This window comes from Notechis scutatus, chromosome 2 (genome assembly GCF_049901735.1).
Source record: "Notechis scutatus isolate UNSWTSFEM ecotype Mainland chromosome 2, rNotScu1.2, whole genome shotgun sequence".
NCBI lineage: Eukaryota > Metazoa > Chordata > Lepidosauria > Squamata > Elapidae > Notechis > Notechis scutatus.
The window spans coordinates 125,804,345-125,826,987 of NC_142010.1; the positions used below are offsets into that span (position 1 = coordinate 125,804,345).

A 22,643-nucleotide genomic window follows, 5' to 3' on the forward strand; every position below is an offset into this window, starting at 1 on the left:
TTTTTTTAAAGTTCCTCTTCCAATTTTGGTGGGAAGGCCTTGCAGGAAAGGGTCAACAGCTGTAGCATGCAAGGCAGGAAAGTGGGGAGATAATTACCTTAATAATCTCAGTTATACAGAGCTTACTGGGGGTGCACCACACATATAAGTGTATCAGAGCAGATTAAGCTGTCAATCCATCCTTGGCAGCAAAAAAAAAATTCTCTCTTGGCCTGAAATGTAAGAACCATCACCTCACCAGAGAAAGCATTCCATCTTTTTGGTGCCTCATTAAAAACTGAAAGAAAAGGGGCAGCCAGGAACAAGATTTCCAGTAACTGCTGCAGAAACTGGCAGTTTAAGTGAAGTAAAATGATCTTTTAAATATTCACTGAAAACAAACCTGTTGAGTCACAGTTTTCAGTCAGAGAACCATCTTCCCAAGACATGATTATTAATCAATTTTCATTTGTGTTTCCCAAGTTTCCTTCCAAATTCAGAATCACATTTCATACAATAAAACCAGATGTTAACCCTACTTCTCTCTCTTAAATGGTTTAGGGGCACTGCTCGTAATATTCTTCTGCATAGAAATAGCACTTGGACTTATATACTGCTTCACAGTGCTTTATGACCCTCTGAACGGTTTACAGAGTCAGCCTATTTCCCCCAATAAACTGCGTCCTCAATTTTACCGACCTCGGAAGGATGGAAGGCTGAGTCAACCTTGAGCCTGGTGGGATTTGAACTGCCAAATTGCAGGCAGCTGGCAGGCAGCAGAGGTAGCCTGCAGTGCTGCATTCTAACCACTGTGCCAATGCAGCTCTTTTTTTTCTTTTTTTACAGTATCTTGTGCCTTGTGCCAAAGTACCTAGTAAGATTTCTTCAAAAAAAAAAAAATTTAATCTCCAAACGGCAAATTCTTATAAGATTTCAAATTTTGGATTAGGTTTTGGTATCCTTGTATGAGATCATATGAGAGCTCAATATATATATATATTTCTCATTTATTTTTTGCTGAATAGTTATGTCCATCACTATTACCATTTTTCTATTTTCTGCTCCTATATCTTTCTGGACATATTTCAGTTTGTATTATTTGCTCCATTAGTGTGGTGTTTTTATTCTTAATTTTATTCACTATTGGAGTTTATTGTTCTCCCTTTTTCCTTGTTGACAAAATTCTTGAATCATTTGTGGCTTTCCTAAGGATCAAACTTTTAATTGCGCTGATTGAAATTTTCTATTTTTTATATTTTCTTTCTGTTTTCATAACATCACAACTAGATCTGCTCCAACAATTGATCAGTGGAAATACACATATTTATTCTGAGGAGCTTTAGTCTATATATGTAGTCCGATTTCTCCTTCAATTTTAACAATATCAATCATTTGTTTATTTCTTTACATAATCATGGTCTTTATGAAGAGGCACAGTTTTGCTTTGGTCTTGGTTTGCATATTACATCACATTAAATGCAATGTAGGATTCAGTCTTTCTGTAGCATTTCTTGTAATCAAAATATTTAGTATTTTGTACAGATCATCTATTGTGTTTTTTGTTTTTCATTTTGTTTGTTTGTCAATAGGTCATTTGCCATCTTTTCATTTCTTCCTGACGCAGGTTCATGCTTTGTTGTATTCATTCTGATCATGTTTCTTCAAATTTCATATTCTTATTTCTGGTTCACATTTCATAGATGTCTTCAGTCTGTCCTTTTCAAATTGTAATCTTTGTGCTAATATGAAGTCTCTCTTAAGCAACTCTTGCTTCTTTTCTCAGTTTTTGAAATCTCATTTAGGCTGTATTCTTTTTTTCCCCCCAACACTTTATTGTGTTTTTCCGTTTATACATAATACCATAACTAATTGAACAATACTGTGACAATATATATACATTTATACATCCTATTCAATCTGTATTCTTAAATCTGCTCTGAAAACTGCAATTAAGACTTTGGTGGTTTTTTTAAGGATCTCTATGCTTGTATGATTCCTTTATTTTGCTATCCTGCTTATTCTGATATTCCCGTTGCTTATCTCTTTCTGTAATATTTTTTTTCCTATTACTCTAACCTCTTTCCTCTCCTTTTCTCTCTCAGTTTTTCTTTTTCTTCTTCCTGGCTTAAAGGCTATAAACCTTGTATTTAGCTCATTCTCAATCCTCCCATTTTTGTGTAACTTACCATTAGATTAATCTGTTTTTACAGATCTGACAATAATACTTTTTTTTTTGAAGTTGCTGAAGTTACTGCTTGAAATTATATATCATGAGATTTCTTTTAATAAGGTAGTTCATAGTTCTTCACTGACAGAAGTAGTAGAAGCAATTCTCTTATTCTGTGGAATAGGATTCTTCTTTTAGAATGGGTGAGAAGCTAAAAGAACAAAGTAATTAGTTTGTAAATTGATGGGCTGACAATTTTTTGGATTCTAGACTGCTGTTGAGGATCTAGAATTCTTTTTTCCATTGTCTAGAAATGCATCTTCCATATTCTCAGTTAAGCCAAAGATGAAAATTCCTGTTTCTGCCTCTATTTTAAATTGTGGTGAGAAGAATATTGCTCCCCAACTGTAGCCAAAATAAATTTTTGTATTTTTCCATTATTTCCCATAAACAGCTTCAATTCTGGGTATCAACAGTCAAATGGAAATTAGCAAACTGCGTTATTTAGTTACATCCAGAGTGAAAGCTGAAATAATTAAACGTCAGTTGTGGTCAGCCAGTGAGAAAAATCTGGTGCATGAAGACAGAATTTAAATGCTCAAGTGCACAATAAATCTTTACAACGAGGGAATCTCACAGTGATACTCCAGGGAGATCTTTCATTGTCCATTTCCCTTTTCCCTACAAATAAATAAATACAAACAAAATTTGCAGCCTGCTTCCAGCCTTTTCTTTCTTGGGTTACAGTGTTTTAATCAGTACCCTGTATTCCTAGGTAAACCATTATGAGGGTTTTCTAACTAGATTATCAAGTCTGCTTGTCCTTATTTTTAGCAGTGCTATAACATCTGGAGTTCAAATAGATTTGTGAGTATAAGGGTGTGTTAGTGCTACTGATGCCTTACATTTTTAGATACCGTTCTATTTTCCCCACTCTTTAATGAGAAGTGCACAAAATGTTTCAAAGTCAAGAAACAACAACAAGCTCGCCTATTTCTGTGACTGGTAGTTACCAACTGGGGTCTTTGATCACAGTGTGTTCTTTGTGCTGCAACTAATTGAAAGGTTCAGACAAGGCTCTGAATTGAAATAATGAGTGCTCAAGAGAAATTAAGCATGTTTATATGCACTAATTACTTGGGGGTAATTAAACAACAAGGAAACCCCGAACCAGAGAGTTTCGAGTATAAAAGCCAACCGGTCTCCAGTGGAGATGCATCTGTATAAGTTTCAGTGTGTGCTCTTCAAACGGCATTTTCAAAAGTACATCTTTGTAACCTGTCTTGTCTTTGATCTGGTAATCTTTGATAAGGAGCATTTCTTGCTGCCTGCTCAATGTTTTCACATAATGCCCTAAATACATATTCTGTATACATGACTGGCATTCTAGTCAAACGTCAGGGTTTTTTCTGACTTCTGCGGGTTTGGACTGTTATGCTGCAAGTTTCTGAGCTTTGTTTTTGAATAATCTTTGTTTGTTTTGAAGATCTTTCCACCATGGAGGAAAGAATACTGAAGCGTTATTACAAAAAGGTGACGGAATTTGTAGCAGACATGACCAAAATATTTGATAATTGTCGTTACTACAATCCAAGTGACTCTCCTTTTTATCAGTGTGCAGAGGTTCTTGAGTCATTCTTTGTACAGAAATTAAAAGGATTCAAAGCAAGCAGGTATGTAGCTTTTTCATGTAATGTGATTTTTTTTGTTGGTATGAAATACACTTTACCACTAGAACGTATACATTTCTATTTTTTTGCACCATGTCTAATTCTCTCCATATACTAGAGTGAGGCAAATAACTACTAATTAATCCAAAAAAATACAATTTTGTGAAATAATTAAGGTCTTTTTGTTTAAATAACAAACTGGGTAAAGTATAGTAAAAGGAAAATAAAGCATATAGAATGAAGCTGAATTTTGAAATAGTCAGCATCTAAATCTGTTTAATGCCTTAGTCTCCAAATATTTCTAGCAGATCTGAGAAATGCAGCCCTAAGCTTGTTGATTCAATAATACTCATGCCCCAGTAAAAAAAATGCAGTCTAAATTAGAAGCGAGGCAGAAGTACATTTAAAGATTGATATAGTTATTTTTTTTAATCCATTCATATTGGTGATATGCCTAAATATCTGTTTAAATATTATAAGTGGTGTTCAAATATTTGCTTTGAACTTAATCCTGTCCTTTGGTTCTTCTGAGTGATCAAATTGTAGACCAGGGTGGGCAATTAATTCTCCCAAGGGGTCACATGAGAAACTGGGACTGTTTTGGAGGGCTGAATCAACAAGGCTGTAAAGGTGGGTAGGCCCACACATACATACAGAAATGGGGGGGCGGGGTGTGCAGAAACCAGTATCCTTCAAAACAAAAGCAATACGGTTTGTATTGCGTGCCTAGCATACACTTATTTACATTTGATTTCTAATTTCCAATTAATTTCACACGGGCCAGACATGGACAGCCAAAGGGTGAGATGTGGCCTACAGGCCATAAAATGTCCAGGTCTGTTTGAGACACATTCCTAGCGAAGGAAGGTCAATTTCAATGACATTTACTACCACACAGTAGTTATAAGGGATTGGAGGCAGAGTTGTTTTACTAAAAGATTGGGAATATCTGCTAGCAAAGCAGCGCGCGCGCACACACACACACACACACACACACACACATGTGTTACTGTAATATCTGACCATGCTTCTTAAGTTTCCTCTGTCAAATAAATGATTTCAGGTTGCAGCTGAGCTGACAGTAGTTTATCACTTTTTCCTTTCTCATATTTGCTTTCTTGTCAACATTAGATTGCTTGGCTGCAACTTCCACCACATTATGTCTCCTGCATTCTTTGTTTGCAGATAACTGATAGCTTTAGTTGAACTTCTAGCGAGACTCAGAATGGAATGACTATAACCTGTCATAGCTTACCTTTTCTTTTTTAAAAATGTATTGATGCAGAAGCAGTCACTTGCTAACAACCGTGGTAGAAGATGGTCAGTCATTTAATACTGTATCAAAACAAAGTCCGATAATAATAATAAAGCCCAAGGTGTTACCAGTTGTGTCCTCAAAGCAAACATTTCTGAAAGAGAATGATCAATTACCATTAGTGCTCTTCCACTAACAATAAACGTTATCCTCTTCCCAAAACAAAGTTATTTGCATGGCTGCTCTTTATCTGTGCATGCCTCAGAGTGTTACGGGATGTTTTCAGATGTTAGAGCTGCATATGGTGTAAGTTCAGATCTGCCTCTGTGAAGGTGGAAAAAGTCTTGCTTTGTAACTGTTGTTGGTTTATAAAAGTTGGAAAAGAGAGCAGCAAATTGTGTGCATTCCCCACCAAGTAGTTGGATTTGGGTGCCTGCTTTGATGAAGGTTTTGATTACTTGTTCCCTTTTCTGCATCCTGCAGGTCTCATAACAACAAACTACAGTCGACAGCTTCTTAAAGTTCTACGTGTTATTGTACCACAAACCACAAGAATCTGGTTGCCTAAATTTTTTTAATTGGGGAGCCAGAGGTTTTTAGTCAGGGTGTCCTGACAAGTCTTGATGTAAACTGTGTTTTTATCAGTCACATCAGATTTATATTCTTGGCTAATTTTGTCCAAAGGACGAAAGAATGAAAATCGGCAGAATCGTTTTCTTGTCAAGATCGAATTGTGCTGTTGTGGCAGAAACAGGAAAACATTTTGCTGAAGGACAGGAAAGAAAACAAGCAAGAGAAAACAAGATAACCATAAAATGGGGTCAAGTTCTAACTCCATGGAAATGCCACATCTGTTCTTCAGTGAAGAAGCTGGTTTATAAATTCCACACAGAGAACTTTAGACTGTATTTATTTATTGTTGCAAAAGGACGCTTTTTTATTGCTGCCCTCATTTGTCAGCTGATTATCTCCCCCCTGCCCCCCGCCTTATAAATCCAGCCCTGGTTGTATGTTACCCATTCTGTATCTTACCATGATTCCTGTAGGTAAAAGTACAAGATGACCTCTAGATGTCTTTTCTTTCTATGAAAGGAGCTGCTATGTACACATGTGCACAAACCAACTGGGAATCAACATTGAGTTTATCGTTCACGGTAGAGGAAACCAATTAAGCTTGCATTAAAGTTGGGCGAAGTGGTCATGGACTACAGACTTTGTTGCCTTGAATATAAAAAGTAGAATATCATTTACTCTGCAACGGACTGATCTGAGTAAAATCTATTTGAAGGTATCTTGTTTGTAAACATTTGTCAGATTCTAACTTTTTTTCTTTTTGTATTAAAAAAAAATCAAAACATGGATGTATATGAAACAAATAAATGGAGATCATTGTTCTCTCCACATATGTAGGTGTCGTTTGAATGTTCACTAACATGTTTGTGAGGTTTGTTCTTATGTGTAAGATCCTCAGAGTACAGAAGGGAAATGCGGGAAAGGGAAAGCAGGGACAAAGTGGCCCTAAACGTGTGATTCTATTTGTTTTTAATCGACTATAATAAAATTCTTCTTCAGCAGCAGTTGGTTTCTGACTATTACACCTATTTTAACTAGATTTTGCACTAATTCAGAATTTTTGCCCTTCAATGATCTGGAATTTATCTGATTATGGATAAACTTCCCTTGGGTTTAACCTCACCCTGCTATGCAAAAATATTTTCTGTTAATTTTATTAGACATTGCTACCGTTCACACTTTTCTTATAAGTACAGGCTCAGGTGTACAGATAATATAAGGTTAATTTTCTCTAAGAAAGCTTCTGCTTTTGTACATAGATGCTATCATTTAATCCATATGAATTTGAAAGGAAGTTAATGTTCAGTGTGACACCATCCATTTATGTTTCTTAGACAGTAGGAAGAAGAGTATTTGTGTGCTAGGGTATATTGTCTTAGGACTTTTTTCAAAGAGATGCTACATATTGTATGCATTATGTTTATAAAAGAAGGACTTTTCCAAATTTAATCCTACAAATACTGTCTCTTCATCATATTTCTTTATTACTCATACTTATGGCTGACCTTGAAAAACCATGATGAGAACTTTCCTACTTATAGGCAATAGATCATTGTTTTTAATAGATTGTGACAAACTGAAAAGTAACTCTTTTTGTACATAATAGGACATTTCATCTTAGGCAAATAAAATAATGTTGGACCTCAGATTTGGTGGAGTTCCTAATGAAACATCATTTGTTTAGAATAAAATATGTAGCGCTTGGCATTGCCATACTGTGCAGAAATTCTTTGAAGTTTTTCATATTAATTATGAATGAGGAAAATGCTACTTTCATACACTTTTTACCAAGCCTCATCATTTTTCCTACTGCTTTGTAATATATGAAGACAATTCTTAGCTGTACCAACTATGGTAATTTTTAGTTTTTTGAAAAACTTTATTTATGAGCCAGTGTAATGTGTGTACATTTTAAATACCACTTCTGTAAAAGGAATAAAGAAATTATACTTTACTCAGTTTTTAAATGAAACAATGTGCAGAATACTTTTTTTTTCTGATCACTTCATGCCTCACTAAAATCACTCACTGGGTATCAAGTGTCATAGACCAAATGAGCTCAATTTTTATTCACAGTTCCTCAATCAAATGGAAATATTTGGTGTTACAGCTACAAACTTCCAAACACTCATTTACTGCTTTGTTTTTGTAATGAGACGTAAGCTGGAATTGTACTGTCTTGAACAGCTGCAAAATATTTGTACCACTATTGGCAAAATGCTCAGTTTAAACTGGATAAGGTAAGAAAGCTCTCTTAATTGCTGCTCTGGGTGCCTGAACTGGACATATGATTAACCCTTTATTTTAATTTTTGATTAAATTAAAACCATTAAATTGGAAAGCATTTTATCCAGGTGAATTACTTAATGTGTGACATGCTTTTAGATACATGATAGTTTTATTCACTATAATTTTCTCTCAAACACACAAATGCACATACTAGCTGTTGAAATAAATGTTTTCCAATGTTTTATTAATGATTGCTACTTATTTTAACAGAAAATAATATTTGCTTGAGTTTCTAGAATCCTTTTCTTTTGTGAACAAACCACATGGTAGTATATGCAATCTATTTGCTCTCATTTTCCTTCTATTTAAATCTCAGATGGATTCTTTCACACAATGACTAAAATAGCAATCCTGGCTTATCACATCCTTTAAAGTATCATTGCTTTTATACCTGCTTTTGCAAATAACCAACCTGGATAATAAACAATAATTCCTGGTTTACATATTTAGCTGGCTACACTAGCAGAAGAAGCTAAGGCAAGAAGCAAACTTTGGACTGGAAGATTTTTACAAATTGCTGTAGTATTGGCAGAGGTGGGTGAAGCAAACCACCTTGGAGAAGACTAGTGACCTAGATCAGTGGTCCCCAACCTTTTAGGCACCAGGGACCGGTTCCATGGAGAATGGTTTTTCCGTGGACCGGAAGGGGTGTGGTTTTGCATGCTGCCTACATCCCACAAATGGGACTTGGCTTGTTTGTGCAGACCTGTTGTTGGCATGCCACAGACGGGGGGTTGGGAAACCCTGAACTAGGGCATCTATTTTCTGGATTCAGGTCTGAACGTTGAACAGAATTGGTCTCCACTGTTTTGCAACTCTTAAATTTGCTGGAATGTGGCTTTTGATACCACTGAGTCAGTTATCCTCATGAAATGGCTCTAGGCTAGAGATCAGGAGCATTTTTAGGCGGTAGCTTAGTATAGGGAGATTATTATAGCTTAGTATAGGGAGATTATAAATCAGCAATTGCCTTGAAGCAGATTCATTGCTGTTTTTTTATAAAGTTTTTAATGAGTTTTAAGACAGCAGTCCTCAATCTTTAGGGCTTGGTGGTCCGGCCGAGAGAAAGGGGAACCGGTCTGCCGCTTGCGCAAGTCAAGCTGCGTGCATGCACACCAACCCACCATTCATGCAAGTTGAGCTGCCCACACACGTACGCTAGCTAGCTACTCATGCCGCCCGTTCCAGACATGGCCCAGTAAGGGGTCATGGACCAGGGGTTGGGGATCCCTAAGGGACTGCTGGTGAAAAAATACCATGCAAAGCTGCACCCAAAGTGAATTACTTTTAGCTACCATAGGTTTTTAAAGCTGAACTGAAAACTATTTCCTAATTTTTAAATACTCCAATCTCACCCACGTTAATATACAAATGTGAATACATAAATGTTGTAGAATTCAATGCAATGAAACATGGAATTACCATCGCCAAAGAAAACAATAGCTGTTGTTATGCACAAAACCATCATTTCCTTTTAAAAACATTTAACAGGACTCAAAAGGTAGAAAAAACAAAGAAATGTGGCTCATTTATACCACATTGTAAAAGACTTGAGGCAGGTTTTTTTTAAATTTCTGATGCTTTAAAAATTTGAAAAACTACCGTATTATATTAAGGAATCGTTTGTAACTTGAGAAAAAGAACAGCATTTCCCTAGACCTAAAACAATTCCTTGCTAAGCCTTAACTTTTCTTCTCCTCAGGTAGAAAGGTTGCTTTTGCCAGTCTTTTATTAATAGACTAAGTCTCAATCTATGATTCTGGAACAGTGAGAAATTATCTATCTATTACAGCCCAGTACTAAACAGATTTTTTTCCAGACATAATTTTGTAAAATTCATTGAGAGACTGTGTGGAGAGACTGGGGAAACTGAGGCAAGGAAGTCACTGTCAGCCTAAAGCATATACATAACCTACAGTAGGAGAATAATATTGATAAATGGCACAGAGCTCTCACTTTGTAAACTAGAGTTGATATAGGCTTGGGTTGCAGCTTAAAACAAATTTCCCTTTCAGTTGTGAGAGATTAAAAGCTTCCACAAGTAGTAGCCTGTATTTGTATAGGTGATTTAGGTGTGCAATAGGAAACTGATTGCTCCATTTGAATTAGATCATTATTGCGAAGTGCTTTTAAAACATTCTTAAGCCCTAAAGTACATAAACGTTACTAATTGTCTCAGAGCCCTTGGGCTGAGATCCCCAATATCTATGGATTGACTTCCTTTTTGCTAGAAATTCAGCATCACATGGATGGCACAGCATAGGTTTTGGGAAATATAAAATTAGACTCTGAGCCTTTCTTATCTATGGAACATATTTATGGATCCATGGGAAAACCTTACAATCATGTAATGAACACACTGTGCTTCCTCACATTAAAGAGAGGCAATTTTAATTCTAGACAAGAACAAAGTGACATGCAAGTGAAACCTGTGAATCAAAGCTTTCATGTGATTGACATCCAATAATTTTTAAAACTTCATACATTGGTTGTTAGCATAATTTAATAGTGTTTAAATTTAATATTTTTTACATTACAACTACTCTTTTTAAAACTGGTGCTGTAGATTTCCTCCTACAAAAAAAGCTTGTAATGGAAGACTCTAGCATCACACAGACACAAACGTACGGGTAGATGTATCTGTTAAATACAGAAAGCAAAATAAGGAAATGAATGCGAAAATAAATTGGACACAAGCTACTTCCCCTCTTCCTCCTACTTGCAGGCTGCTTCCAGGAAATTTATTTCGTGATAATAAAGAGCTTTCGTTGAAGACACTGAAAACTTTTCATTGGAAAAGTTTTGGCACTGACATAACACCATATGGACTTAATATTTCCTGCTTCTGTTAGAAATACATGAACCTGTTTGAAATCCTAATATCTGAAGTGAAGAGGCATTTATTAAGGTTTTGCTTGTACTGTGTTAAAAGCTCCTAAATGATTCCAGGCACAGCTGGCTGGGTAAAAAATGTTATAATGATAGAGAATGCTAATGACTGTGTCTTTTAGATTATTAAAGCAAGTACTTTCATGCTAAATTATTCCAGCCCACAATTCATTTGCTCATTGTCATTGGTGTCTGCATTTTTCCAACCATTTCAGTTTTCCTCCTCCTAGTTTTTACAATTCTGATAACAATATTGTAACTAGTTGTAGGAGTATTAACAATTTTTATTACATCGCTGACATTCTTGTCAGATAGCATTTACATTTGAATTCACATCATTTATATAAATATCTCTCAAAACGTTTGAATGCTTTACTTCTATGTTAGCGATAGCATTTATGAACCCATTAATAAAACTAGCCAACCATTTGCTAACACTTTATATATTTAGTTTGTATCACATTTTCCTTTTTTTTTTTTTACAGTTGTGAAAGTCACAATTTAAACTTTAGAAATGAATGCAGAACCACAGAAAACGCTTCACTTAGTGGCCGTTTGAAGTGATGATGCTCCTATGAACAGGGACTTGCAACCTGGTTTCAAAGTTCCAACATCAGTCTCCCCAATCACATGCCTGTGTTTTGTGTGCTCAGCAACCGGCCCACATTTATACAGCTATGTGCAGTGCCCTGTGGTCATGTGACTGTGATTTACAACAGTTTTGCCAGAAATTGGCATTTACTTCTGGTTTCCAGCAAAAAAAAAAAAAAAGCCCCAAGTAGACAATGGGTTCATTTAATGACTATGGCATTTGCTTAATAATCATTCCAAAAAAAGGTAAAAATGAGTCAGCTGATGACTCATGACTGTCATGACATATGACTGTAATTCCTAATGTCAATTACAGTCATAAGGCAAGGACCACCTGTACTGATGTTGTGGAATAGAATTATTAGCTAGGAGCTAAAAACCATGATGTATATAGAAGATAATCCCTAAAGGTACCTGGAAAAGCATTTGATGGGTGACTGGTTGACTTCGATCTGACCAAGCAGATCAGTTAATAGAAATTAATTACAGGGAGTAAATATCATGCCTTGATAACTGGGTGAAAAGATTAAGAGGCTGCAGCAGGCTCCGGTTCCTTGTTTAATAGCAAAAGCAAGCGATTTTTCAGACCAAAAGTCTTATCGGCCTGTAGCAAAACCAGAGAACACTTTTTTATCTACCTGTTACTCTAAAATTGCTTTCAGATACAGAGAAAGTGATGGCTGAGTTGCCTTCTCATCCACACTTGGACCGAGCTGCCCCTTGAACCTTTTGATCCCGCCTTCTGTTGAACCTCTTCATGTAGCTGTTGCCTCTGCAAAGCAGCCCATCTCCCGGCCTCAGGCGGCCCCTTACACGCTCCTGCAGAACCGCAGGCAGTTGCCTTCTCCGGTGATAGAGGTGGCCCATCACAATGTACCTGCCGCCTGCAAAATAAGAAAAGCTAAATCTCAGAAGTGCCTCTGGAACATGTTTATCCGCAAGGGGAATAAGGTCACCCATTTCCGATTTAAGGTTCTTGCCCATAGAAAATAATATCCTTCAATCCTTCTCTCTGCAATAATATCCTTCAATCCTTCTCTCTCCCCTCTTCAATCCTAAGGGTAGGAACTAAGGTAAACAGCACAACTCTTCATTCTGAACTTCTCAGGGCCATATTATAAAACTGGGCTGCATAATCTGCATAATCACTGAGGACAATGGGACATTTCCATAAGGGACTTCTTCATCTCCATACTAGGCCTGTCATTTCCCATTAATTACACAGCGTGTTAGTATACGCTGAATGCAGCAGATTCCATGGAATGAAGGAGAGTTGGCTATCTTCATTGTAACCCTTTTTTGGACAGTTTCTGGAAAGATTTGTTGTAACTCCCTGCCACTGAGTCTAGTTTGGTTTGGATGTATCTCTGAGAGTTCCTTCCCCTTACTTGCTACCAATTAAAGACGTTAAGGCTTGCAGTAAAAGTAGAACAAAAAGAGAAGAGCAGTCTATTTGTTCTTTGACCCAGATTCATGAATAACAAGGATTTTTTCTCCTTCAACCTCCATCCTCTTTTCATTTTGCATTGTTTCTTAAATTGCAAGCCTGCAAGAAAAAAAGGATTTTTAGGGGCCAGCTGCATTTAGACACTGCACACACTAATGAGTAGATCTTTCCTTCCTTTCCTTCCTCCTTCCTTCCTTTTTTCTTCCTGCTGTTCCACCCTTCCTGATGGCCCTGAGCTAGGATGTGTCAGACTTTGGAAGGTTGTTTGGCTGGGGAGTTTTGGGAATTGGAATCCATATATCTTCAAGTTGTGAAGGTTAAGAAACACTGATCTAGAGAACAAGTGCTTAAGTTCCCAATTCAATGAGATTTGAGGCGGTGAGAATTACAGAAAAGGCCTTCCCAGTTTGGTAATTACTATGTGGAATACTATACGTTGCCCTTGGTGATATGCTTGGCCCCTTACATTTGACCTTTACAGAGCTTCTAAAGAGACATTGGCAGTTGGGTGGCATACAAGATAGAGAGCGAGAGACAGAGAGTTGATAGATGAAATGGATGGTAGGTAATAGATAGATAGAGATGATAGATGACAGAGATAAAGATAGAGCTAGATAGAGGTAGGAAAGAGGTAGAGATTGAAAGAGACGAGAGGTGATGATAGATGATAGATAGATAGATGATAGATAGATAGATAGATAGATAGATAGATAGATAGATAGATAGATAGATAGTTGAGACAGAGAAAAGAGATAGAGATGAGATGGATGGATGGATAGATGATAGATGTAGAGATGATAGATATAGATAGATGAGACTAATAATGGATGGAATCTGAACAAGGAGAGATTTAACCTGGAAATAATGAGAAACTTTCTGACAGTGAGAACAATCAACCAATGGAACACCTTCCCCTCGGAAGTTGTGGGAGCGCCATCACTTGAGACTTTCAAGTAGAGATTGGACTGCCATTTGTCAGAAATGGTGTAGGGTCTCCCGCTTGGGTGGGGGGTTGGACTAGATGACCTACAAGGTCCCTTCCAACTCTGATTATCTGTTATCTGTTATGAGAGAGAAAGAGAGAGAGAGAGAGAGAGAGAGAGAGAGAGAGAGAGAGAGAGAGAGAGAGAGAGAGAGAGAGAGAGAGACTCTATTTACCAAGTTGAAAGTCTGGACAGTGTTTGCTACAATTCAGGGCATCCACAACAAGCATTTGAACTCGAAAGAAGTAGCCATCAGGGTTGAGGAACAGCCGATTTGTCTTGTAGAGTCCATTGTTGTTCACCAGCATGGTCACCAAATACATTCCTTTGTATATCATGGCAATATCATGAACAATTCCATTCACCACTTTTTATAAAGAAAAGAGTAGAAAATTAAGTGGGTTGCTGCCCTTAACTTTGCAATGAAGGAAGGCTATCTCTAAAAGCATTGCCGTATATAAATCACTTTCAGTGTGCATGCAATATTGTTAAAATGCCATTAAGTACTGTGAGAATGTGGAAAAGGAAATGTCCTCAGCATTTCGTAAGAGCATCCTCCAACAAGCAAGATCTTTTAAGCACTGTAAAATTTATTTTTGCTTATTCCTAGCTTTCTCATGTATATTTTGAATTCTGGTTCACAATAAATCTATCCTAGCAGTGGTAAACTTGCAGCATTTAATCCAACTGAATTTAATAGAGTCTAAAACAGTATACAGTACAGTTAAATTGGATGTTATCTCTATCCCCGATTTTGAAAGGAAGAGAATAAATTCTTCTCTCTGGCCCACTGAGATGATTTATTTGATAGCTCTATGAAACGATTGCCAAAAATACTTGGAAAAGAAATTATATTTACAAGTAACATGAATACACAGACTGCATAAACTATGCCCACCAGTTAACAAGATCATCTTACCAAATTCACTGCTACAGTAAGCCTCTATTTCCTCAGGTTCCCTCTTGCAACCGGTCAAGCATACTTCTAGATTGTCAACATGATCTATAATAAATCCAAAATGTACAGAAGTGAGTATGGGGGTATGTGGAGAGAAAAGGATCCACCTTAATAATTACAATAATCAAGCAATGAAACATATGGATAAATTGATCTCTGACGACTCTTAGTTACTTCTAATATGGCTCAGAGAGCCTCAAGCTTCTAGTATGCATCAGCTATACCTTAGCTTATCAGAGAGCTGCAACTTATAAAAGTAGTCCTTGGTTAATGACTAGTCGCTTAGTGACCAAATTTTCAATTGACACACTCCCCCTCAAAAAGTATTTACAATCTGGTTTTGGAGTTCCCATGTCTGTATGCCCTCCCATGGTCATAAGACCACATTTCATGCTCTTGGCAGCTGGCTCACTTTTATGGCCTGTTGCAATGTTCCATAGTCACATGACCATGATTTACCTTTTCTGTTGGTTTCTGGCCTTTTTAACCAGTTTCCTGCAGAAAAATGCCCATAAGAATATATTGATTAATGACTGCTACAAAAAAAAAAAAAGCCATAAAATGGGGTCCGATCATGTGGGTGCCTTAACTTAAGACCATCATGGCTTACAATGGAAATTCCAAGATCCGTTATGTTTGCAAGTCAAGGACCATTGCATGCCTCTTGTTTCTGAGTCAAAAGTAGAACCCCCAAATCCAATATTTTTAGGAAACTCTGATGGGAGGTTGACAGATGATTAAAATTTGCAAATGATTTTCTGCTCAGAAAACATGATCTAAAATGAATAGAATAGAAAAATAGAATAACAGAGTTGGAAGGGACCTTGGACGTCTTGTAGCCCAACCCCCTGCCTAGGCAGGAAACCCTACACCACTTCAGACAAATGGTTATCCAACATCTTTTTTAAAACTTCCAGTGTTGGAGCATTCACAACTTCTGGAGGCAAGTTGTTCCACTGATTAATTGTTCTATCTGTCAGGAAATTTCTCCTTGGTTCTAAGTTGCTTCTCTCCTTGATTAGTTTCCGCCCATGGCTTCTTGTCCTACCCTCAGGTGCTTTGGAGATGACTGTGATTGGTTCTGTCTCAATGTTAATGAGCAAATAAATGCCTACATGCATTCCTCTTGTCCAATTACCACAGTGAGCAAAGCTGACTTCTTGGATGGTAGGTGAAGATCTCAAGTGTCCTCTCCCAAAAACCTTCAGGATCTTCACAACTTAACCTTGCTTTCTGTCCTGGGATAGCAGCTCCGTGATTCCTGCCACTACCGCTATCTTCTATGGGAATGCCTAAAGTGTCAGTTTCCCGCAGGTTCCCTCCTAACAGACAGTATGTAGAGAGGGTGGGTATTCCCATTGTGCTGATGTTCTAATGATTTAAAAGGGTACAAATGAAATAGTTTTGCTATAGCACTGCTTCCTGGCTGTATAGCATCTGAGTTTGTGAGTAGAACTATCCTGTTATCTCCCCTGCCCTCCAGGTGGTAACCTAATGTCACAGGTGATAAAGGAGGGGAAAAACACATTATTTTTAAAGAATAGGAAAAATATAAAAGTGCAAATATAAAAGTTTGTTAAGTGCAAAAATTTAAAATTATATAAATATGCAGTGTTGAAGGATCTGGAATGCTGGTGGTCCTCATCTTACAATCACAATTGAGACCAAAATTTCTGTTGTCAAGTGAAACATTTGTTAAGTGAGTTTTGTCCCATTTTATGACCTTTCTTGCCACAGTTGTTAAGGGAATCACTGAAATAATTAAGTTAGTAACCTGGTTGTTAAGTGAATCTGGCTTCCCTTCTGACTTTGCTTGTCAGAAGATCGCAAAAGGTGACCACATGATCACGGGACACAGCAACCGACATAAATATGAATCAGTTGCCAAGCATCCAAATTTTGAGCACATGACCATGGATGCTGCAAAGGTCATAACTGAAAAAAATGGTCATACGTCACTTTACCCAGTGACGTCATAACTTTGAACAGTCACTAAATGAGCTGTTGTAAATTGAGGACTACCTATTTTGATTGATTACATGCCATCAAGCTGCTTACCAATCTTAAACGTGCTGAAGTCTTTCATTAAGCTCGGAGTATGTCGGTTTGTGAGCCAATAGGGTTTAGTGATATCCCGGAAGAAACCATGGAATTTGTGGTAAGGGTTTTTCTTCCCAGGCCGGTTGAGGTGATTCAAGTCACCAGAGTGTTGACCAACATTTGACCCTGTGTTTTTCAACGTAGATGCTTCCGCCAGAAGTCTGCCTTGGCAGTGGGGATATCCAGGTGGATGGAAGTAAGTAGACATGCTGTTGGCAGATTTCAAGCGGAGCCGGTTTCTGCTGATTTGGTTCCTTTGACTCAGGTAAGCGGTAGAGAGAGATGCCTCCTCATGACTGAGGGAAGGAAGGCCTTTGGCATCCTGAAAGGACTGCTTCCTTAAGCCTGACTGATTCTCCACTGATTTTTTCATATTTTTCCTTTTATCCAAGAGTACCTGGAATGTGTTTAATGCTTTCACTTCCAAGGGATTCCACTCATCTCGAGGTAGGAACTGGTCCTTTGGGTGCTCAGCCCTCTCAATGTAGCTAATGCTGCTACCTCGAAGAGACTTGTTCTGGGAAGGAGTGGCACCCCCAGACCCATAAGCATCCTTGTTGAATGTCTTCAGCGATTTTCCAGCATGAGGCAGTGTCCCTGTCTTCCAAAACACACACACACACACATGAACAAAAGAGAGACTTTAAAGGATGAGAAATAACAGATAACAGATAATCAGAGTTGTAAGGGACCTTGTAGGTCATCTAGTCCAATCCCCCCCACACACACGAGCAGACCCTACACCATTTCTGACAGATGGGAGTCCAATCTCTTCTTGAAAGCCTCCAGTGATGAAGCTCCCACAACCTCTGGAGGCAACTTCTGTTCCATTGGTTGATTGTTCTCACTGTCAGAAAGTTTCTCCTTATTTCCAGGTTAAATCTCTCCTTGATCAGCTTCCATCCATTATTCCTTGTCTGGCCTTTGGGTGCTTTAGAAAATAGCCTGATCCCCTCCTCTCTGTGGCAGCCCCTCAAATATTGGAAGACTGTTATAAATGAGGGGTCCTTGGTGCTCTCTGAGTTGAAATGAGATCTGATGAGAACAATGGTCTATCATGTGAGTTCTGAAAGCTCAACAATATTATGGGGCCTTCCTCACTGAAGTCTTCCTTGAAAAGACAATCTTAGTAAAAAAACAAACAAACTTTGGAAATAAAAGCTGTGTTTGTGGGAAGCGGGTTGGACAGGAGAGCAATGGGTGCAGGATTTTGAATGTGAGAATTACTTGTCCTTTTATTTACTAATTGCAAAGCCTTTGAACTGGGACAGGCAATATATTTACACAAATTAAATATTGTGTGGCTTTGTGCTTCTGAACTATCTGGGTGATCTGGTATATGTCAGAATTGGCCTTTTCCTATCCTGCCTCTCCTTTGTCTTCCTTGCACAGCACATTGAGATACTTGAAATAGTCATTCTAAGGCGGTAACGCACTGTGGCAATATCTCAGCAACGGCTGGGACTGGCTTGACTTTGTGACAATACTTCATTTCCAAAGCCATTCTTAGTCTTAGCCATTAACATCAGAGTGAAATCTCAGAATCAAATAACTACAAAAGGCAATACTCCAGTAGACAACAAAAAGTCTCATCAGCCATCTTGATCATTCCTGTCTGGGAGGACTGAGAGTTGTGCAACAAATATGGAGGACAGATTTGCTTCCAGATTTAGGAAGACTGAAGATGTATAGCAAGTCCACCCAGATATGCCAAACTTGGAAGGTGAACCACAAGGAATGTTCTGACATATTTCAGCTAAGGCTTCATTTCCACAAAGAGGGAGGAGGCAGCTCTGCAGTGGTCACACAGGAGCATGAAGATCTAACATTTTTCCCTTGTTTGTGTTACAAATTAAAAACACAATTTATAAACAAAATTGTTTCTAAAAAAAGAAAACTGGATGTCCAGGGAGCATCCGGGGAGCAGGGTTCACATCATATCCTGGTCTCAGTGTTTAAATGTATCTGACAAACATGATGTTTAATTTTCCCATCCATGGGAAGCTTTGTGGAGGTTTGTTGACAATGTCATTTGCGTTATTTAAGGCCTGTCACCAGCTTTGCATGGGTGATGGATAATTATTTAGACTTAAAGGCAAAAACAGTTGTTCAAATACTCTCCAAAAGACCTTGAATCTACCTTGGATCATGTTTATTCAGATGGCATGTTTACGGGTGTGACATCTAAAGCAAGAATGTTTAAGACTACACTGCTAATGAACTTGAATTTATGGAATATGCAGCAGGATTCTCAGTTTCTAAAACTACCATCTATAGGTTTCTTTTTCCCTTTTTAATTTGTAAATAAAATTTACATGTCTTGAAGTTTGTCCACTTAGCTCTCCTAAGCAAATTAGATACTGTAAATTACAAACTTCTTCAACAGATATATGGTGGGTTTAAAAAAATATCCTTGTTGTAGCAAACTACCTTATTTATTTGCAACAAGCATGGGAATCATGAAATATGGTTGACAAAGCAAAGAATGATTATTATGACTACCAGTTTCATTTTCCACACACAAATTTCTTTAACCAACATTGGTACATTGAAGCTGAGATTTTCCCAGGCAGAAGAACAAATGGTGGTTGCTTCTCTGTAGTCATTCCAACTTTTCTTTCCCACCTGGGATGCCATTTGTCAGTAAATTGAATTTTTGATTCTAAATATATATACAAACAAACCTTACATGGTTGGCTCAGGGTTCCTATGGCTGATTCTGATGGTTGGTTCAAGTCCATTTCCCAAGTCTCCTGTCTGTTGACTTCATCATTTATTTGTCTCTTTCCCATGACAACAGCTGGTGAGAACAAAGATTGCCCCATCTCGCCTGTGAAAGCAGAACATTGCCATGAAGTGAAGGAAGATTAATGTGAGGCTGTGGAGAGTTCAGTGCTGCAGGCAGATTTTCCACCTCAACATGTTCCTTTCTGTTCATCTCTCCACCCCATCAACATCATTCTGCTTTGATCAACCAAGCCCTTCATTTCTGTTGTGCCTGGGATGATCACTCTCATCACAAAATTTGAAGGGCGAGAGATGAAAGATTACATTTCCATCAAATGCTGATTTATTTATGTTAATATTGCATAAGAGAAGGTTCTTATGTAGGCACTATCCATCACCCCATTTATAATACAAGATGTATTTGTTTATGTTTTATATCAGCAAAGCGTGTTGTGGTGTATGAATAAGAAACAATCAGAACAGCATTAGTTTCTCTCACAGGGTTGGTTGACTTTAATGAACTACACAGCTAGACTGAAAAAAACCAAGCAACGTTCTTGTAAGATTTAGGACATAGAAATTAGGAGATATCTGGATTTAAGGTACAATTCAGCCACCAGACACAAACCTTCAACTTAACTTAGATTGCTGGATGGCTGAAAAAGAAAAAAAAATGAATCATGTCATGAAATGGTTGGGAAAAAGCCAGAATAAAGGAGTACAATACTGTAATGAGAATACCCCTAAATATTTAATGGATAACTAATTACCTACTCACTGCCTTATTTGTTTTGGTTAATTACTTCTGGGCAAGAGAGAAAATATAGCCTGATGGACACTATTTTAGACTAACTAGGATTGCTTAAATCACTGGTTAGTTTATTATTAAATGGAGGGAGGTCTGGAATCTGGGCGGTTAAGAATAATGTCACAAAATGAATTTAAGTGACTGGCATCTGAGTTCAGGGCATGTTTATTCAGAAACAGGCCTAGTCAAATTCAACAGAGATCAGTCCGGCATTGTCCAAGATTGCAACTTTCATCGAATGCAGGAGAGATTAACATTCCCTCCACCCTCTTTCAAAAAAGAAGATCACCATTTTTTTTCTTTAAAAGTCACATCAATTTACATAGCAGTAATGTAACATGGAATTTGGTTATTCAGTTTTATTCATGTATCCTATTTAAGAACCACCCTTCTCCCTCCCAGAGGGATGCACCTGCCTCTTTCACTCCCTCCCCTTCTACAGCTCAACCACCAAGAGGAAAAATGGTTGCTTTTGACAGCAGTTAAGAGGCCAGACTAGAAATCAGGGAGACAGTAAGTTCTAGTCCTGCCTTAGGCAGGAAAACAGCTGGGTGATTTGGGGCCAGCCATTTTCTCTCAGCCCTAAGAAGGCAGCAATGGTAAACTGCCATTGCTCCTGAAAAACCTGGCCAAGAAAACTTTAGGGACTTGTCCAGGCAGTCTCCAAAAGAAAAAGAAAATCTTTTTTGAATTTCCTTCTCTCCCCCCATTTATTGCAGGGAAAATCAAGTTCCGTCTGATTTGCCCCCGCCCCCTTCCCAATCCAGGTCCACCCTCTCATCCGAAGGGGCTCTCGCCTCAGTGAACGGAAGAAAGGACGCCTAACCTCCGTCTCTTTCTCGTCCCACCTGCCGCCTCCCGAGCTCTTCCAACCCATCCACCTACCCACCCGGGTTTCCCGAGGGTCAGCCCTCCGCGAGCCGAGCGCACCCCGAAAACACGCTCGGTCGGGGGCAACAACCCCTGGATAGACGGCGAAGCCCACCTTCTCCCCAAGGAAAATACGGAGGTGCGTGGGGCAGGGACGGGAGACAGCTTTGGGGAGAGGGTTGAAGCGACGAGGCAGCTCTGCAAGGTGGGGGGAAGGAACCTACTTTCGCCCGCCTTCCCGCCCGCCGGCCGCGGTCTGGTCCTTGGGCGCGTCCAGAGGGCTGCGGAGCCGGGCAGCCCTTCTCAGGACTCTGAGGAGAGGCGCTGCCCCAGCCCGGAGAAAAGGCGGCGGCGCCTCTGAGGACAAATTTGGCGGCGGGGCGGGCGGGGAGGGGCTGCCTCGGATCGACCTCCCCGTCCCACCTGAGCCTGGGGCAAGACTTACCTGCTACCCCAGAGGAAGAGAGCGAAGAGGAGGAGCAGGAGGCCAAGGCGAAGCACAGGAGCCAGGCAGCTTCGAGTGTCATTGCACTCTATCTCTCCTCTTTCTCCCCCTTTCTTTTTTTTTCTCCTCTCCACCTCACTCTTGCCCTCCTTCTCCCGTTCTCTCTCTCTCTCTCTCCCTGCCTCGCCCACCTCTCTTTCCCCTTTCTCCCCCCTCCGTCTGTCTCTTCTCCCTATCTCCCTCTTTTGTTTTTCTCTTTTTCTCCCTCTTCCCCCTTTCTCTTCCTTTCCCTCCCTCTCTCAATCCTCCTTTCTCTTTTTCTCCTTCCCTCTCTCCGTCTCTCTCAGTTTTGGCCCTCTCCGCCCGCCCCCATGCTAATGAGAGGCATCCTTGGGGAAAACGGGACTCGGTCCTTGACGGGAGCTCAGGAACCAGATCAAATTGGGCTCCAAGTCCCGGCCACCCTCGCTGGCTCCTTTCAACCCCACCCCGTTATTTCTTAGCTTTCGGCAAGCCGGTGAGGGACGGTACTCCGATTTTGGTGGCTCCGGTTTAAAAGCCTCACACACACACACACACACCGCAATCGCACCGCCTAAAAACCAAGCAGGTTGTTCCGACCGGGTGAACGCCTGACGGACCGCTAGGCAGCAAAGCCGCTCAGCCTCAGCGCCGCCTTTCTTCCCGAGTTTGATTGCACAAATGGTACGTGCTTCTTCGATTAAAACTTCCTATTTCGTGGCAGTCTACCTTGGGAAAAATGGGTACTCGGAACAGACCCATGATTTTGCTCCAGTTCTTTGCCAGTGTGCCAACGTTATAGGGTATGAAAATACCACTTTCACTACGATTATCTCTAACCGTCTAACAACAGGAAATATTTCCAAAACAA

The 22,643-nt window shown here is 39.1% G+C and overlaps 2 protein-coding genes across 6 annotated transcripts in view; one reads left to right on the plus strand and one right to left on the minus strand.

The window, feature by feature from the left end:
* The window catches only part of BPTF (bromodomain PHD finger transcription factor), an 80,468-nt gene extending 72,870 nt beyond the window's left edge, over positions 1-7,598 (plus strand). For all 4 annotated transcript variants that reach the window (XM_026678759.2, XM_026678762.2, XM_026678760.2 and 1 more), the window contains 2 exons: positions 3,633-3,819; positions 5,555-7,598. In XM_026678759.2, coding sequence (XP_026534544.2) covers positions 3,633-3,819; positions 5,555-5,591 — 224 coding nt within the window. In that variant the 3' untranslated portion in view covers positions 5,592-7,598. The remainder of the gene's footprint in view (positions 1-3,632; positions 3,820-5,554) is intronic.
* Positions 7,599-11,982: 4,384 nt separating this feature from the next.
* On the minus strand, positions 11,983-22,017 carry C2H17orf58 (chromosome 2 C17orf58 homolog). Of its 2 annotated transcripts, none has more exons than XM_026678769.2 (6): positions 21,752-22,017; positions 19,591-19,731; positions 16,860-17,498; positions 14,763-14,846; positions 14,019-14,210; positions 11,983-12,297 (listed from the first exon to the last, which is right to left on the minus strand). In XM_026678769.2, the coding sequence occupies exons 1-6, from the start codon at positions 21,831-21,833 to the stop codon at positions 12,107-12,109; spliced, it is 1,329 nt and encodes a 442-aa protein (XP_026534554.1). In that variant the 5' UTR covers positions 21,834-22,017; the 3' UTR covers positions 11,983-12,106. The 2 variants fall into 2 exon arrangements, with proteins under 2 accessions (XP_026534554.1, XP_087812232.1); XM_087956106.1 differs by having other exon boundaries at positions 16,860-17,502; positions 19,586-19,731; positions 21,752-22,013.
* Positions 22,018-22,643: the final 626 nt, after the last annotated feature.